A 19,228-nucleotide genomic window follows, 5' to 3' on the forward strand; every position below is an offset into this window, starting at 1 on the left:
CAGTGTGAAACAGCCAGATGGGTGTGCGCAGGGGGCGGTGGGGTGTTCACTGCATCTCCTCATTCCAGAATAAATTGGACAAGATAACTTGACACCTTAAATATGACAGAAAAGCATCTGTGCCAAGTACAGGAACACACAGAAAATGTATCCTTGTTATAGGGTTATTTTGTAAGGAATCCACCAATCAGAGCAGCCTGCACAAGACAATCTGTGGACATGCACTATAAAGCTTGGTATGCTAAATTGACTTCCCGGTAGATTTCTTGCTTGTACCATAAAGAAAAGGCTTGTCAGCTCCCTGACGTTTTGAGGGTAAGGCAGAGATGAGAGAAAGGACGATGGCGGGAGAAAGACGGTGGGGTAAAAATACAGACAGTAAAGAGTAGAGAGGAAGGGAGAGTTGTAGCATATTGCAGCATCTCTGCCAAGCTAAGGAATACAAACCAGGTCTCCCCGGCTCCCAGACCAATTACTAACACACACATTGATTCATCAAGGCAACGAGGTGTGCAAAACATGAGCACAGACATGGTGGCAGAGAACAGGCACAAGGCTTAAACAAAAAAAAACAATTCAGCAATTTCCCATTGTTGACATGAAACACATTAGCCTTGGTTAAATTGGGGGTGTGATGTAAATGCTAACCGCACAACGTCATAGGTGGTGTGTTTACCTGTAGGTCAAAGAATTTGCTGTATCTTCGGTAAATGATGTGGGATGTGTTGTCAGAGTAGGTGACATTGATGACATACACCTGCAAAGAAAAGAAAGCCAACATTAATACTAATACCATAACACATTCTATCTATATTCTACATCAGGGAAAAGGTTACCTGTGACTGAACCTGGAGATGTTTTTATGTTTGATAAATTCATGACAAATGGCAGTGACAAACATTCCCTTCAGGTGATCAATTACTCAATTTTATTAACTGTCCTTTTTCCCAGCAGAAGCAATTGACACTTAATTTATGATCATGGCATGTGCACACCTCAAACACAGATTCCCAGACGTCCGACACCAATTCCGTGAAACCAGAGAAATAAATCAGTGACATGGACACATAAAATTGCCAGTGGTAAATACTTCATGTTGGATGACATCATCCCCTGTCAGCGTGCTGACCTGCTGCTCTTTTAGCCTTGGCTAAAGCAATACCTCAATCCCAAGAGGCACGATACAACGGACCTAGAGTCCATTTATATGTCAAGACAGGCTAATTGATGCCGCCATCATCTTTGCTGGCTTCCAGTACAGGTCAGAACCGACTGGAAGGTACTGTTGCTTACCTATGAAACACATCATCTGTCACCAGTTTTTAAGTGATTTTGTGAATCTTTATAAAGCACTTTGGTCTCAACTCTGTTGTTTTAAATGGGCTATAAAAAGAAATTGTTAAGGTCTGGAATTATTAAGGTATTGTCCCAAAAAAAAAAGAGGAAGACTTTTTGTGCACTTCATCTTAGTAGACCACTGCTTTTTAGATTCCTTTTGTATTTGTTTAATTATGTTATTATTGCCAACCAGTAGAATATATAAGGCACTAATGTCTTTTTCATGCACTTACAACCACTAATCATTTCAAAGCGGTATACATTTGGCATGTTACCATACAGCTAAAATAGTGGTGACACAGTGTTTTGTAGTAACAGGTGTTGTCACTCAGACAAGTGGTCCAGTCACCATGCAAACAGAAATCCTTTGCTTTGAGCTGCTGTAAACAAAAATAAGGCAGACTTTACTTCACGTATCGCTTTCGATTACATGAAATAGAAATTCCAAGTAAGTCATTGCTTCTCTCGATTCCTAAAGGCATCATCTTTGTGGCTGATCTTACAGTGTCACTCTCACACCCTGTACCTGCCAGATTAAGTGGCCAACGTCAAACTACAAAAAGAGCAGCAGCCTGAAAGAAAAAAGGGCTTCATAACAAGGCCAAGGGTTAAATGGCCTTGCTGCTTCTGGAGAGGGCCTCAGCTGCTGTTGGCAAGAAGCCACTGCAGTATGTTCACTCTCATGCAAACACATCTACTGGCAAAAACCATGACTGTCTCACTGCGCTCACTGACAGATTTGTTCTTTGCACTGTGGGGTGTCACCACCCCGATTAGTTTTGGCATGCCTGGCTGTGAAAATATGCACCTTAGGGTTTCTTAGCAAGTTACAAAATGGGTGTCACAAAAGCAAAAAAAAAAGAAAAAAAACTCCTATCAATTGCTTGTTACAAAGTATCTTATGAAATATTATGAAATAAGAAACTATTGATTTCCTTTCAATGAATCTCACAGAAAGTGGCTAGACCGGAGACTTGTTGGGAACAAAATCCACATGTAGATGTATGATTTCTGTTTTACATCAATAAATTCTGAAGGTGCCGTTCCCATCATAGAACATATAAAAGCATTCATCATCTCTTAGTATAAAAACATGTTTTGAAACTAGGTGGTTTACACACTTAATTACAAACTAGGAAAAAACTGCTAGGACACAGGTCCAACAAGACATGCAAACCACACGTGTGTTTTGGGCACGTTCATAAGATAGATGTCTTTTAAATAGAAACGTCTTTGTTTGTGACAGCAATTCTTGACATGACATGAACAGAAGAGCATGTGGCAGCAAGTCAAAAGGCTGCCTTGGCTTGTTTTTGGCCAGACAATTAATCCTTTGCATTTTGACCAGAGTTGTACAACCATCACATACGAGCTTTGTCGAAGAGGTGACGGCAAGCTTGACGGCAAAGTGAAGTCAAAACAAAACAATGTATTGGTCTATATCCCCCATTGTAGATCTAGATGTGAACAAACTCTAGAGGCATAACACTAAAGTACCAGTTGGTCAAGCCCAAATCTAAGGTTCATTAGCCTCAAAAATATCAATCTCTCATTGTATGCAAGAGGATTTAACAATTTTGTCACTTTTTTTTAACGTGCATTTGTACTCTGTACTTCTGACCTCAACAAATTACCAAACAGTCATTAGTTTATCAATCCAACAAGGTCACTGTTAAGTCACAAATAGGATACCTTTGTGACCTTTGTGGTGTACAGTAAAAGCTGGGAAAACAAAAATATAAATATCTATGTCTAAACCTTGTGAATTATTGGATGGTAACTTTGGTTGGAACAAAATCAAAAGCCACCAATGGCCCGGCCATGTCCCAAATACCAAACTTAATGTAAACCTTATGGCTCCCCCAAAACCTCCCATTTAGAATAGGGCCTATTCCATCCACTGCCAGTGAACTAAAATAGGCTGGGCAACCGCCCTGGAGACAGGTCAGGAAATATCTCATATTTTCAAATCCAATGGTGCTTAACGTACAAACTATGGACCCTGACACTATTTCAGTAAGGGTCAACGTCCTGCATTCCACACTTATAGTCCATACATATTGGAGTGAGTTGATGCATATCATAACATAGCAGTTGCCTTATCTGCCAATTTGAAGGGCCAAGCAGACACAGCAGCTATAATAACCGCTATACTGTTAGAACACAAAACGGCATGTTAATCAGACACTGGATACCTAATTGTCTTTCAACGAAGTGAAAATGTATCATCCAGTGTTTTTGTTGATGCAGAAACCACAGAAATCAAGATAAACATTCACATGTCATCTTGTGATTGCTGTTGATCTTTAATACTGAGCTGATAAAAATGCTTCCTTCACATGGGAACAGGAAGGTGTTGCAACAGGAAACAACTAGGAGGCTGAACCATTAATTCACTGGGGATGCCTTTAAAAGCCCAAGCATGAGAACGTCTGACCAGACGTTCAACAGATTCACAGTATGTTTAGTCTGTTGAAAAACCGATCAGTTCTTTTTTCTTCTTAGATTCCAAAACCGTCAAGTGTCATTACTACACTCCTCCGAAGATACGCACAAAAAGAAAACTTAAAACAGAAGAAAAAGAGGAGGAAAACAACTGCTCAAAACAGCATTTGGGTTTTGAATGTCCCAGTTACAAAGAAAGGACCTTTTTTATCTGAAATCCCATTGAGGATGCATCTTAAAAAACGACGGTTTAGTCAGACGCAAAGAAAAGAACATAAATGTTCTTGCGACAGAGCAAATTGGAGCTTTGATTATTTCATCATGGTTGTCTGAGGAAGCATTAAATATTCATGTCTCGCTTACAGCTTACTTCTGACTGGCTTTTTTTCTTTTTTTTCATTTCTCCCACAGCACAAACATTAAGATAATTTATTGAACATATAAGAAATGGCACGCATAATATAAAAACAGCAAAAGGCACTTACAGTTTCAGAAGAAAACCAGGACCCAGTTTCACAGTTTTAAGCAAAGGAGGCAAAAGACTGGAGTGCTTGGTGGGGCAGAGAATGAATGTCGGCCTAGCCACTAAATGCAGTGAACCCCGCCTACACTACTATATTTAAAATAACCCATAAAACAGACGCACATCAAACTTTCAGCCCATGAAAGCACAAGTGATCTAACTACGTTCAAAAAGATCAGACTGGAAAAGCTGCCTTCATCCATGTGGTCTTTCCACTTGGAGCCAAAACTGGCCTTATGTAAAAGGTTTGACTAGGCTTAGTTTGCCGAAAAGGTTAACAATACAAAATAAAGCTTGACAAATTCTTTGAAACAGCCTTTTCAGCTAATGAAAATGTCACAAGGGTGAAATAAACTGTGGGACAGTTGTGCTCATAGCTGGCGGGATGCTGGCAACCCCCCGAAGACGGAATTTAGTTTTCCGTGGCCAGAGCTTTTATTAACCACACTCCCAGTCGGCGCCTTTACTTTCCTTAACTGCTGCCGTTTTCACTTTGAAGGGATCCAACCACGTTTTTTAGTACCACCTCGGTGGTCGGAAAAGTTGCAGTGTGCCGAAGGAAGAAGTGAATTTACCCTCAATATATTCTCACCTGCGATGGCTTCTGATACTGTTTCAAAAATCAAGACCTGAAAACAAGATTGTTCTTTTAGCTCATCGAATAAAATTAAACCACCACCAAGGCAATGCTGTCGAATAAACAGTTTCCTAAAAAGGAGTTCATTTGAATGCATTTTTTCTGAGCGTAAACCTTGCTAATAAAATCCTTTGATACTTGAATTTCAAAGTGAGCAGACCTCCACTGAGACCTGAGCCGAAATAGTATTACATGATAACCCACGCTGCATTACCATAAATTGCATCAACACACATGTTAAAGCCATAACAAAGGGATATATTAGTGTAAACCCAATACATCACAGCTGTTTATGCTTTGTGTCATTTCAAAAGAAAGATCATGCTAATACGCACACTATGCCCATTCAGGGGCCAGGCATAGCCCTAGCTGGACATTTTTCATTTAAAACCTCTGGAAAAAACAAACTGGTCAACAGCTTTAGAAAAAAGGTTACACCAGGCTCTAAAATACAAAAGTCCATCCATTTGTTATTTGAAACATCTACTAAAATGGAGTTAAATATGAAGACTTCAGTAAGAACTGTAGTAAACGGGTGACACTGGGTATTACACATTTTCATTTTCAATTATTTTTCACATTATAGGGTACCAGTTCACAGTTGTGCAAAAATCCTTCTGTTTTCAAGAATACAGCAAATTCGACCCTCTGTTTGCAGACCTCCCACAAAAAAAAAATGAAATTCCCGCTAAAGTTGATGTTTTGCTTCCACGCTTGCAGAGGCACACAAAAGTGGTAGGCACCAGTCGCAGAAACTATGCAGCCCTTTGTGACATTACAAAAATCGGATTTCTAGAACTGTTTGTTTTGGCACATAACTTCCGTTAGAAATCACGGGTGAAGGGAGTTCTGCACACGGCATCATTCATTGATTTGTCTGGCTTGTGAATTAGTTAGAACGTGGACTTTACAGACTTGCACATCCAGAGATCATAACGTAGCTCCCGCATTAATTTTGCCAGATACTGGCATCCACTTGGGGAGATAATTCAAACATTTACACTGTCTTTTCCTACCCGTCGTGCCTTCCAAGACATCCTGAGGATGATTTGGCTGATCACCACGAGCCCGCTCTATTCTTCCCAGCTTGCTGCCAACTAGTTTATGTCAGTCTGTTCTCTGCAAGTACTGTAATTTTCTGGATCTCTAGATTACTGCTGCAGGGAAAAAGAAATCTGATAAGAGCGGTAGCAGTGGTCAAAAAGATCCATTTCAGGGGTAGTTAAAAAAAAACAAAAAAACAAATCAGTCTGAAAAATAACCCCAAACAATACCACAGTGATGTCACTGCAGTTGTTACTTGGAATTTACTCAACGGACATGCCGAACATAGAATCCATCCATTTATCCTTTTAGACTTCTAAAAATAGGGCTTCAAAGAAAGGGACATTTACAGAGAGCATCAATGGGAAATAGCTCTAGCCTGGGAATTGTTGGATGTGATTTAATTGAAGCTTGACCATTACTGTGAACTAAAGGGGATATCGAGGCCACCTATACACTTTTCTGTTTCATTTGATATTTTATTCTACAGTGAGCCCCAAAAAAATAGACAATTTTAGCATCCACAAGAATTTCGGTTTAATCTGTCATGCATCCTTGCGTGCTTTTGGCAAGATGTGGATCAAATGTTTCTAACAAATCACACCATGATAGACAAAGAATGTCTTGTCATGCTTATAAAGCCAGTTTGATTTTAATCACATTTAATCCAATTTCCCCGACTATTTATTCATCTCATGAAGAGCCCCGCAAGCAAGGCACTCCATCTGTTTCCTCTTCCTATGTCTCCCATCTCCACATACCCCCTAGCATCTCAAATCCTCGCATCAGTTCAGACCAAAATGCCACGGCAACATCCCAAATAATGACCATTGTCACGTGAAGGCAAAAGCCAGCACAGTCAAAGCAGAAAATAATGCACGGACATGGTCTGTCTCTGCCTTGCTGGGTGACACAGGTTTTTGTCAGGCTGTTGAGAGGGAAGCCAAGGAGCTGAGAGCCACGCTCGCACACCATCACGTGCTCCCTACCCTGTAGAAATGCGCGGGAGTGTAGGAGGTGTCCTGCTGTTGGACGAGAGCTGGTGTTGTGCAAACAACATCTGGTGTTGGACACAAGAATACAACCCCCAGTGTGTGTGCAAGGTCTCTTTAATGACAGTCAGAGGACAAAAAACATCTTCCGCTTTTGTCAAACGCGAATGTCGGGACATGCACGCCCTCGTTAACTCACGCTGGGAATGCGCAAAGCTGAGAATCAAAGACAGTGAAAGTACATTTATATGATGTTTAAAGGAGTAATTCTTATTCTTTTATTTTAAGCTTGCACACTCAAGTTCAACTAGGAATCATGGAATTACAGAAAGATGTGCCCAATACAACTAGACTATGTTCATAGAAGGGCTGCAAATAATCAAATGTTCAGCAAAACAATTTAATTGACTAATCATATTATGGTCTGCATAATTACCCTTATTTGTCTAAAAGACTAAATCATTTAGTTAACAATAAATATAAATATCTGAAATATAAAATGTATTGAAATATATTTTAAAAATATTTGCCTCTGATTAGGATTTTTTTTTTACTCGACACGTGACAAAATCATAAAGTGTCCTTCCTCCTTCTGAAACGAAGGACAGACAAGTGAAGACAGTTAACGTACTATGTATAAAAACAGCTGTCTTGGTATGCTTTGATCTAAAGACAGCAAAACAGGTAACAAGCTAACTGTCATTGCCAAGGTGAGCCAAACTCTGCATCATTAAAAATCAACCATGCCTCGATTCCTCGCACACAGGAGATGCTCACATGCTAAATAAGGACGACATCACAAATGGTGATCAGTCAGTTGTAGTTGTTGTCATGTTAAGGCATTGCTGCCATATTTTTTCAAGCGCATTGATTGTACATAACCTGCTGCTGCTGCTGTTAAACCAGGTCTGATTAATATCCACTTCCTTCACTTTTTTGTTGACTATGTTGTTTAATTGCTGCACCCATACTCATGCACCCACACTGGCTAAGGTGCGCTGCATGTGTCTTGCAGTTTTCTATTCCAAGGTTCAACCCATGTTGAATAGCATTGCCTGTATAAGAAGGTGGAGACAAGGATACGGCAAATTGGAAATGTACAAGAGCATAAAGTTGTCACTTGCCATGGCATGTTGTCTTCACAAGTCATTTCCCCTCAACTGTTTGTACACTGACACAGTCATCCAATTAAACAGCCGAGTCAAGATTCAACAGTGGACCGACTAATATGTGCGTCATGTAAACTCAATGATCCCTTTTGCTAAGACGTCCGAGAAACCTCTGACTCACTGTGGTCCTCTTTCTCGCACTAAAAGACAACAGATCGCTTCCGCACTTCTTGGTAGGTTGTCAAACACCTTTCAAAGGATTGTCAGACCCGTAAAACTGCCCACAATTCCGCTTCTCTCCATGAGGGTTGAGCGTCGGAAAAACAGGGACCCTTTTTCAACCAAATCGCTCGGTGTTTGATCGGGCAATAAATATCTGAGTGGAGAACAGCTCTCTCAAGCAATGTTTTACGGTGCCAAATAACAACACCGTCTACCAGTCTGGGCCCCTGCGTAACACAGGAGGCTGTAGAAAACAAAATGTTATGGGACTGGGATTTGTAGGCGAAACAGGAGCTTAGAGTAAACATGGCCCTGCCCAACCTCATGCTCTCTGTTATCACCTCCTCCTACAAACACACAAAGTGTGTGCGTGCGAAAGAGGGGGAGAGAGAGAGAGAGAGAGAGAGAGGGAGAGAGAGAGAGAGAGAGAGAGAGAGAGAGAGAGAGAGGCAATCACGCACGTTCCCTTCGCTTTGACGAGCACTTCCTTTCTCAAATCCCAGAGTATCGTCCCCACTTCTCTCACAGGGAAAAGCATTTCCAGCTGGTTTCACCAACACTACAAGCAAGATTCAAAGGGTGCCACAGATTGTGTGTTTCTCTTGTTTTCCCTCTTTCTCTAAATCCCAGCCTCTTTCCTTTTTTTCCCCCTTTCTTCTCACACTGACTACCCTTGTCCCATGAGACGGTGTAGCTGGGGAAACTAGGCCACCGACTGGCCCACTGAGACAAAAGAACCTAAAATATAGTACAGATCAGCTCAACTCTGGGAAGCTTCTGTCGATACAAAACGGAACTTATCCTAATTCTGAGACTTTTTGTCATGACGTTCCTGCATTAACGACAGTCTCGTTAATGCAGCGCTGAATCCGAATACAAGTAGATGACATGCACTGTGGAGTGCTCAGGGGGTACTTTATGTTGAAACATGAGTATCTGATAATAACGACTTAAATAATAAAAATCTGATTAGAGAATACAATCATAGTGTGATGATTGGTTTCAATCAAAACAAGTAAGGTGCCTCATATTATATCAAATACGTTCTTCGCCTAGACAAAAGCTATTTTGCACCGGCAACGGTTCCCCTGCTGGTCAGCCAACTGCAAATGTCATACACAGTCCAATACAGTAGATATGCTCCAAGTTGTTTAGCAGATTATCAACGCAAATTAAAAAGTTGTGTCTTTTAATTATGTTTGCTGCAGTTCATGGTGTTTCTGTACCAATGTAGAACGCCATACACATTGTTTATTACTATGTGTATTCATTTTAGAGACACCAACAACAACCATCGGTTTACAGTCATGTTTCAGTTTGAACATGGCTGCCGCACACTTGCGCCTGTTGTTCACTGGTCTCAGGCGCGGTTCACAACTCCCACATCTCATCTCAATAAACAGGCACTGTGCTCAAGGCCACCTTAGCAAGCCGACAGGCTGGTGAACTGTGTCCAAGCACAGCCCGTTTGTGTTCTCTCCTCATCAACTGAATAGTAGTTTGGGGTTATTTGTGCCCAGATACTGGCCCAGGTCCCTGAAGGGTCGCCATAAAACCCACCATTGTGCAATGAAAAGGTTAGTGTGTTGCTCAGCTAGAAGCAAGCTGCCGAAAAACACAGAACAATGTATCTGTTGAACATAACGCATCATCCGTATTAAAAAAAAAAAAAAAAAAAAAAAAGGTTACGGTATCACTTGCAAACCAACATTAAGAAATCAATATCATTTGAGCATGTTAAACTATTAACAAATTTGTGGAAGGAGTTGCACGATAAAAAGGTAGCGATGCGACATTGCAACAATGTTCCCAAGAAGATGTTTGCAAGCGTTGTAAGAATATTAATATTTGCATGTTAGTAAGTCACCCAATTAAATAGCTGAGTCAAGATATAACAGTTGGCCAACTAATATGTGCGTCTTGTGAAGACAATGATCCCTTTAACGAAGACTTCTGACTCACTGTTCCTCTTCCTTACACAACACACATTACTGACACACATAAAACATGGTGCACAAGGCTGAGCCCAATCAGAGAAACTACTACCAAATTATGTGCACCTAAAAAAGAAAAAGCGTGTGAGTCCAATTGTAGTTGTAAGACCACTATGGAGAAAGAAGATGTTTGTGTTAAATCAGGTAAACACAATTAAAACTTGTGCGCTAACTGCAAACCTAGGGGCAGTTGGAGCTCACTGTGGAAATACTTGTCGGTTTCGACTAAGCCATGGGCAAAATATAACTTAGCTTCAATGTGCAGCAATGTGTACACTACGCCAAGGAGGAGAGTACCCTCTGAGAATTTAGGGATGGGGCTTAAGGTTGTCAGTTTGGGCTTATATCTATTTTTGCTCCATGAGTGATGCTTTAACAATGTTAGATAGTTCATAGCAAGAACACCGGGGACGGCCCAGGTTGGAAATATAGCTCTGTGTTTGATTTGTTGAAACTCTCGTCTCCCTTACCAGAAGCAGGTAGAAGCACATACGATGAGCGAGCCGGTGAATTCCTCCTTTCAAAGTGGAATAAGTGTGCGACTAAATTCTATAATTAGGGCCAGAGGTCTCCAGGACTGTAGCTGAATGGGAACAAGTCATTTATTGTAGGTTGTTTACGAGCTCAAAATAGGAGCAGAAGTGCAGGACCCGAACACAGACCCCGACTTATAACAGGAGTGGTATTGATATAGAAGGCCAGAGGAGGCAGGTCATCAGGAAGGTAATAAGAATCACTGAAGCCTGTCGGGAGATTTGTTTGGCAGAGAATAAAGTGACCTTTTCTTCTCCAGAAAAATTATGGATGTCCTAAGATCCAAATCACACATGAAAGGTCATCAGATAAATTTTGACGAGCTTGAGACCAAATGGTGATATTTTTTGTGTCCATGATCCCAAACTCTGAGTCTGTTTCTCGTGTGCCAAGAAATATATATCCATCCATCCATCCATCTTCTATACCCGCTTATTCCAATTCAGGGTCACGGGGGTCTGCTGGAGCCTATCCCAGCTGTCTTATGGCGAAGATAGGGTGACACCCTGGACAAGTCGCCAGTTCATCGCAGAGAAATATATATATATTTATAATAAATAACAAATGCAATAGGAAAAAACACATATGGATGGAGGTGTTTTTTTTATCTGCCATGACTTATATTTTTACCTCTGTCACCCTTTCAGATTAGTTTAGTTTGATATCAGACATATAGGATTGTTTGTTTTTTTATTTTTGGTGAATCCAAGAATTAGAAATATTTGGCTGAAACTAGTCATTGACAAATGAAAGAATTAAAATGTTTGGCATTGAATGAAAAATCTAGCATGTTATGACAGGATATAAATTCTTCCGGGCATTTGGAGTCTGACCATTGCAGAGTATGCAGTGCATGTAGGCATCTGTCTGGCAATGAAGGACATGTTTTCCTCCAACATGTTATGCATCTCTTATCTTCGTTATGCATCTCTTATCTGCAGCTTATCTCTGGGATAGTGAGAATACTTTAGCCCCATAGGTCACCTGTGCAGCTTCAACACCCATGTTATACGCATTTCCAGATGCTTATTTTTCAGAAATAGTTGAACAACAGAGAAGTCAAACACATAATTAACTCCCCAAACAGCTCACTCCAGAAAAAAACATGTTTAGCCCTCTGTTTATACCTTCCCATTAGAACACAGTGTTAGCTTCCTGCTAAATATTGTGTTTTGTTGTACCTATACAAGGCGGTTGTGAGGCAGAGCTTATAGAGGTGCTGTCACTACCTGGGGAGAGGCGTCGGTGTCCTTTGTGACATCACTAAAGGGCCAATCTTCAGAACCACATGTTTCAACACATTCTTCTTTAACACATCTTGCTGTGCCCTTTTTCCCGGGAAACAATGGTAAAGAGAATTTAGCTCAATATGGGAACTCCAAATACAGCTGTTTCACGTCAAGTCACGAGGTTCCCCACATAAAATGAATATGCCAAGGCACCGGACATTGACGGTGTCAGATAGACAGTACACAGTTATGACAGTAACACGGTAACGCTGAACTCTGCCTTTGCAGGAGCCTAGCTAGTCATGGTTTTTGGAATGATTAATCATTCATTAGCAAGTATCCAAGAGCCTGAGCTAAAGCCTCGCGGTGGTCTTGGCAGCGCAGCTAGGCTATGTGCCGGACTAAATGCTGCGTTTAGGTGTCACACTGCGACGGTGTGGACAGGCCAGAGACACACGGTCGCCGACTGACACATCTCAGCGGGACAAGGTGGGAAAAAGAGAGGTGACATGGAGAATGATGAGGCAGTAGGGGGGGCAGACGGACGGGCAGACAGGCCGGGAAACTCACGTAGTGCTTGGACGGGTTGCGCCTCTTCTCCACGTCCACGACTTTGACGTCCAGCACCGTCCGAAACTGCATCCTGACCCGGCACAGGGTATGCATAGAAGCGGCTTCGTGCGAGCGGTCGGCTGCTGCTGCTGCGGCTGCTGCTGCTGCGGCTGCTGCTGCTGCTGCTGCTGCTGCTGCTGCGGCTCCTCCAGACGGGTCTCCACAAGCCTCTCGTTACCAGGGCTGACAAATCACAACATTCATCGCGGTTGTCATTCAGCAATCCGTCGCTCCACTGGCGGATCTTCTCTCCCGGACGCGACGAACCATGAAGCTGATGGCAAACTTGTCGATAGTCCGCGACTGGAGCCTGCTGAGAGCCGAGTGTCCAGGCGGGGAGGGAGGAAGAGGCTCCTTCCAGCGGCGGCACACGGGGCTGGCCAGCGGCGGACAGAACGGCCTTTCACAACAACAAAAAAAAAAGAGGGGGGAAATATAGCAGGGGGGGTGAAGGCGACGGGAGCGCTTCCGTTGTGTGCCGCGATGTACCTGCACGTTCCGGAGGCGGAGTGAGCGCGAAGCGAACCCCGGCCGGCGAATCCAGGCGCCAAACACCTCCTGCTTGTTTCGCAACGGGCGCAGTAAATTTAGGGAAACGGAGGAGTGGGATGGGCTTCTCCCGCGTCCTCGGGGCTTCTTGGAATAAAGCGCTCAACAACAAAAAAATATTATAATGTGATTTTTGCTGTGCCTCCTTCTAGCAGGACCGTGGTTTGCGTGACAATCGATGTTTGGCTATCGTTGTTGTTGGTTTTTGTTGTTATTGTAACCATCTGGTAAGCAGTTGGGTCCTTGCGCGTTTTGCTTCCCCCGAGAGCCGTGGAACTTTTCGTCCCCCTCAATCATCACATTATGACACAATACAAATCCTCTTCGATATAGTAAGGTGCAAAGGAGGAGGCCCGATAGCGGCCACGGTGTCATTCGCATTTGACGTAATCGATGGCGCTCCGTTGCCTTAGAGGGCAGCAGGTGATTGAGACTCCCCACGGTGAGTTTCTGAACCGGTCTCCAGCAGTTTTCTGGCCGGAGACACGAGCCGCTGAACTATGGATACAGATGTTTCACGGGCGACCAATCAGCGACAGCCTCCTCTACATGAAAGAGCCAATTAACGACGAAACACTGCCCCCCTGCGCACGCAGCAACATCAGCAGGAAGGTAAACGGGGCTCGGCTTTGATACCCACCAATCCCCCATGCCCCCCCCCCCCCCCCCCCCCCCAAGCCCTCCTCCTTTTCTTTTTCTTCCTTTTGAGGTTCTAAGAAAAATGGCTTTGAGGGCTTTTCAGAGAGGTGCTGAGACAAGACTGGCATTGTCTTTTAAATCACCTGCAGGATCCCTTCAAGTATTTAAATGTCTTTATAAAAGCCGTAAATCCATTGGCAGGATTCAAGCTGTGTAACAGCCCCAGGGCGTAGATGATTCATGTTGACCGACTACTTTGTGTTGACCCCTAAATAATAAACAAGGCAAAAGTGCTCAGGCCCCAGGGACATGGACCACAGGGGTCCCATAGGCCTCTGGGGCTACTGTGATGATATTTCACTCATTAATAAGCTAGTATTAATCTTATATTACCTTATTCATAAAAGCTAATAAACAATAATACATACAGTACTTTGTTAAGATTGTGTGTACTCATCTTGATTTTGGCTGTTAGCATGCTATTTATCATAAAACCCTTCATTGCAATTGCAATTCGATGCAATTGGGCTGTTTACTACAAACAGGTACTACCCAGAAAATTAGAATATCCTGAAAAGGTTGTTGTATTTCTGCAATTCAACTTAAAAGGTGGATTTGACACATTATATAAACAAATAATATGCAAATCAATATATTTCAAGTTTTTATTTCTTTGGATTTTGCTGATCAGGTCTTGCAGCTTAAAAAACTCAGAAAATTAGTTTATGGATTTGTGTTTTTAATAAGCTGAAAATCTTAATCAGCAAAGTTGCTTGAGATGTCAATTTGCGTGTAATGGCTCAATAGAAATTGTTGGTTTCATATTTTATGTTAAATTGCCAAAATAAAACCACTTTTACTTGATATTCAAATTTTTTGGGTAGTACCTGTACTGTCACAAAAAAATCTTCACCTACACCGTGAGAAATCAAAATTTTAATCTAATGGAGATGCATAACCTTGCATACATGACATGAGAATTACATTTTGTCAGTTTGTCATGAGTACAATATTGCATAGTGTTGTGCATTGTGTAGCAAAGGTGATCAGTAGCGCTAATTTGTAGGTAGTAAAAAAAAAATGTATACATACAAACAGTTATGAGCAATTGTCTTCAATATTTGGCCGTAGTATTACTTTAGATTGAGGAGATTATTTTTATCCTTATATGGACAAAGCAAAAGGATGGTAATGAAACGGTTAGTGTTTTAATACTGAGTTTTATTAATCTTAATGAAGTAAAAAAAAAACATATTACATACAACTGGATGAGGCATGTTAATGTTAAACAGTTTAAGACGATCTAAAGACCCAGGACAAATAAACTTGACTAAACAATGTCCAGTATTTGCATGCATTTCTTTTAAACATATCTCAAAATGTACACATCAATAATTACAAATGTAGAATACGGAGGTGTTGCCTTTTTTGCAATTCCCTTATTTTCATAGGTTCTTAAAAATATTTTTATAAACTCACCATTAGGGTGAATACAAGTGCAGGATTGGATTTAATCGCATCACTGATGCATCACAAATGAATTCAAATGAATTCACTTTTAAAGAAGTCGTGATGAGCAAAAGGAACACAAATAACATGATTTACACCCGCTCGTACTTTGAAGCAATACCTAACATAGCAACACGTGACAAAGCAGAATCTGCAGTAAAACCTCCTGCCTCGGGCCGCTGCGTTCCACTTAAAACATTGTGTAATAGTTTTCGCTCATGCTGACGATGTCACTGCTACACTCCAGCGACTTGAGGACCAGCTCCAGTGCCGCTTTGCTCATGTTAAGGCTGTGACGCTGCCTGACTGCGGACAGGATGTGCAGGACATGGCAACCTTTCTCTGCATCTGCAAGCACAGAAATTTGAAGAGAAGTGTGACAGCAACTGCACCCAGTCGAGCAGGCGTGGATTCATGAGATGGTAACATGTAATTTTAATCTGTTAAGAAATTATCTCACGAACAGAAGCAATAGCGAAATTCAACTTACATTTCTCTCTTTTTGAGTCCTCCCTGATGATGTCTTTGACAGCTATCTGTAGATCTTTGTCACGTGAGGTCACCTAGAGCCATCAGCAAAATCAAACTAAATTTTTAATTTTTTTTTAGACATGACAACTTAAAAAAAATATGTCTTTGAAAATTCTATTATAAACCTACGTGATATAATTCATCTTGAGACTTGATTCTGCGGTAAACTTCACCTTCATCCTGTAATATTTGCAGGGCCTCCTTTAGTAGCTGCTGTAGCTGCTGGCATGCAGAAGGACCTGCCACAGGTTCCTTGAGGAAAATAGAATAAATGCAATAGAATCAATTATCAAAATTAAATGTTATATACCAATATCTTGGTCATGACTTTTTTTTAAGAGGAAAACGAAAACCAATCCACTAATTTTCCATTGAAACAGTAAAGGTCCAATATTAATGTCAATAAAATTTCCTATGTTTTTGCAACAAACAACAACTTGTGTCTAGCCATTTGCATTTTTATATTGTTTCCTACTGCTAGCGCTTCAGAAAATAAGGTTACATTTTTACCTCGAGTGCTGCTGTAGTTTCCAGTTGGCTGGAAACAAGAGGCTGCAGGAGACCCTGAACATCATAGGGCCTGAATTTGGTCACAGACTTCTGCTTCAAGAAATCTTTGATGAGGTGTGCTGCTTTGCCGAGAGAACTCATGGGCGAGTCACTAAAGAAACAGAGGCAAAGTTACTCTGTACAACTTGAATACATTATATTTAGTTTGTTTGTTTTTACTCCACCACGACACCAAATAAAAGGCCTAATTCTGGTGGCAGTCCTGTATTTAGATCCCCATAAAAGGGTCTCAGTAGCACATTTAACCATCTTTATTATTTACATAAGACAGATGTTTGAGTTAAGGCACTCTGTTGATAAATTAACGTAATGTGGCCAAAAGCTATGGTACATTAAAATCTCATTCATTCGGCTTCCGTTGTGTACACCTTCAGAACTACTTTCGCACTGGACTTTGAAGTTATTTTTAGTTACACCATACAAAAGAGCCAGACTCAGCATTGTTCTATAGAAAACTACAGAATAAATTTAATTAAAATGAATATGCATTGTTTATCGTTTCAGAGTAGGCAAAAAAAAAACAACAACTTGGACTTAGATTTTTGTTCTCAAAACTACTGGGTGTTCATACCCATTGGCAAGACACTGCAGTTGGAGTGGTTTGTCATAGAACAGCCTGTAGAGCTCAGGAACCTCCATCATCCACGCTATCTGGGCTGCCATCATCGGGTCATTCACTTTATCTGGAAATGCAAGGAGCAGACACGTGCAGGATGAACGGGCAATGGATACAAATGGTGTGAAGGCCAAGTTAAGAACTGTGCTGTGTGCAGTTGAATGTGGTTTTAAAGGAAAGTGAGGCAAGTGGGCCAGCATGAAGCCAAACTGCAATACCAGAAATAACTGGGTTCTTGTAGGGGATTTACATTTGCATACAAAGTGATCGCTTGAGCTTCTTCCAATTAGTGCATATATCAAACTGAACAGCAAATGTCACAGGGTGGCAAACAACTAACTAACAACTAAGGCCTGTAGATGACCGAGCACTTGACTCACAGAAGGTTGAGGCAGTGATCTCTCGCTGATGCCTTGATGTCTTAACCAGTCCTCTCACTCGGAGCAGCTCTCCTATCTCCAGTCGGCAGCGGCTCTGCTGTGCCTTTCTCAGTTTTTCCAGCTCAGCAAATGGGTTGAATCCTACGACAGCTGCTTCACTGCACTTTTCCCCTGCTATCAAGGAAATTTGCTCAACGTTAGGCAAGCTTTGTGGGAGAAAATTAACACACAACTGCTAATTATAAACTAATTACAATGACACAAAATGAGGCTGAGAAAGTTATTTATATAGTTCAGCAGTGATTTAACTCCAACCGTCACATAATGAAATCAACTGTTTCAAGAAACCTGCAGACTTACATTGGTTGGAGTCCACTTCCTCTTTGAACAGGTCATTTTTCCAGCATAGACAGTTTATAACCCCGGTCCCATCATCCACTGTATACAAGAAGAAAAACAATCGTAATGTTTCTGAAGACACTAAATACACCGAGACATGAATACAAAACATCTGTCTGTATCAGTAATTTGTTTGCAGAGAAAATATCCTTGTGCAAGCGTTTTAGACAGATTTATATATAAATGTTTCTCATACGTTTACATGATTGTGTATATATATTACAAAAAAAAAAAAAAAAAAAAAAAAAAAGTATATTGTATAACATGCAATACATGTGTTTATTGACATATAAGCTGAAAGTGAAAGTGTATTTGGACTTGGTGTGAAAGCACCTCCATAACAGAAGAAGTCATCTCTTTCTCTCTTACACACCACAGTCCCAAGCACATCCACTTTGTAGATTGGATGTTGTTTGTAGAAATAAACTCCTAAGAGAAAGGGGGACACATAGCAAAGGCATGGATATCAAGTGCATCATGAACAACATGTCTTTAAAAGGCGAAAAGTAGAATAATGTACTACCTCACTTTGTTCTACTTTTCTGTCTCTATGACTCCTTATAATCTGTCTAATCTGAGTACACTGTCCGTCTATGAGGCAGTCAGTGGAACCGACCCATGCATGCGTTGTGAGAGAGAGTAGTTTGCCAGTAAATTGCCTCGCTGTCCATTGCTAGTAGAGATCAAATAAACTGCGAATAGTTTGAAGTAAGTTGTGAAAGTTACCTGGAACCTGTGTTGACTCTACCATCTCCAAAATATCTCTGACATACAACCTGGCGAATGCAGAAAAGATCGGGTCCAGTCCCCATAACATTGATGGGGGCTCGTTCGCTGGGTCCGTCGCGTTGGCCTGCATTTCATTGTGAATTTTGAGCGGGGTGAGGTTATTTTTGGGATCCTTTACAGTCTCATTTTCAGGTTGTCTGACGGCCAGCGTGTTTACACTTCTGACAGCCAGTTAGCCATAGTAGTGTAGCAAAGGCGGTGGTCACGTGACACTTCAACTCGCGTGCATTTTTTTTATTTTTGTAATTTTTTTAAGTGTTAAGTAAATTCCAAGACATTTTATACTATTGTCGACTATATATTATTGTACTAATGTCTAATTTTCGATTTTACTGTTACGTAAAATTGAAAAAACAGTTACTGTTGCTGTGTACGGAAGTTTGACGCGTTCAGAAGGATTATGGGTAATGTAGTTCCAAGATACACAAAAGACTGTAACTGTAATCATGATGATTTTTAGGAGCGTTGGCACATAAACACACTAACGCCGACAATCGAAATATTTTATCTAAAATGGAAAACAAAACATTGACTTCGAAAAATTAACTGTCAGTTATAACGTCCAGA

General features: G+C 41.2%; 2 protein-coding genes across 6 annotated transcripts in view; both read right to left on the bottom strand.

The window, feature by feature from the left end:
- The window catches only part of sh3pxd2aa (SH3 and PX domains 2Aa), a 78,290-nt gene extending 65,205 nt beyond the window's left edge, over positions 1-13,085 (bottom strand). For all 4 annotated transcript variants that reach the window (XM_076035318.1, XM_076035308.1, XM_076035299.1 and 1 more), the window contains exons 1-2: positions 12,638-13,085; positions 677-757 (exon numbers count right to left, since the gene is read on the bottom strand). In XM_076035318.1, coding sequence (XP_075891433.1) covers positions 677-757; positions 12,638-12,733 — 177 coding nt within the window. In that variant the 5' untranslated portion in view covers positions 12,734-13,085. The remainder of the gene's footprint in view (positions 1-676; positions 758-12,637) is intronic.
- A 1,986-nt stretch (positions 13,086-15,071) lies between these two features.
- Positions 15,072-19,035, bottom strand: stn1 (STN1 subunit of CST complex). 2 transcript variants are annotated; one of them, XM_076035351.1, is made up of 9 exons: positions 18,599-19,035; positions 18,206-18,301; positions 17,834-17,911; positions 17,474-17,644; positions 17,049-17,160; positions 16,418-16,568; positions 16,037-16,159; positions 15,867-15,939; positions 15,072-15,724 (listed from the first exon to the last, which is right to left on the bottom strand). In XM_076035351.1, the coding sequence occupies exons 1-9, from the start codon at positions 18,729-18,731 to the stop codon at positions 15,567-15,569; spliced, it is 1,095 nt and encodes a 364-aa protein (XP_075891466.1). In that variant the 5' UTR covers positions 18,732-19,035; the 3' UTR covers positions 15,072-15,566. The 2 variants fall into 2 exon arrangements, with proteins under 2 accessions (XP_075891466.1, XP_075891458.1); XM_076035343.1 differs by having other exon boundaries at positions 17,474-17,647.
- Positions 19,036-19,228: the final 193 nt, after the last annotated feature.

This window comes from Nelusetta ayraudi, unplaced genomic scaffold (genome assembly GCF_046127955.1).
Source record: "Nelusetta ayraudi isolate G7.1 ecotype Tasmania unplaced genomic scaffold, CSIRO-AGI_Nayr_v1 ptg000004l, whole genome shotgun sequence".
NCBI lineage: Eukaryota > Metazoa > Chordata > Actinopteri > Tetraodontiformes > Monacanthidae > Nelusetta > Nelusetta ayraudi.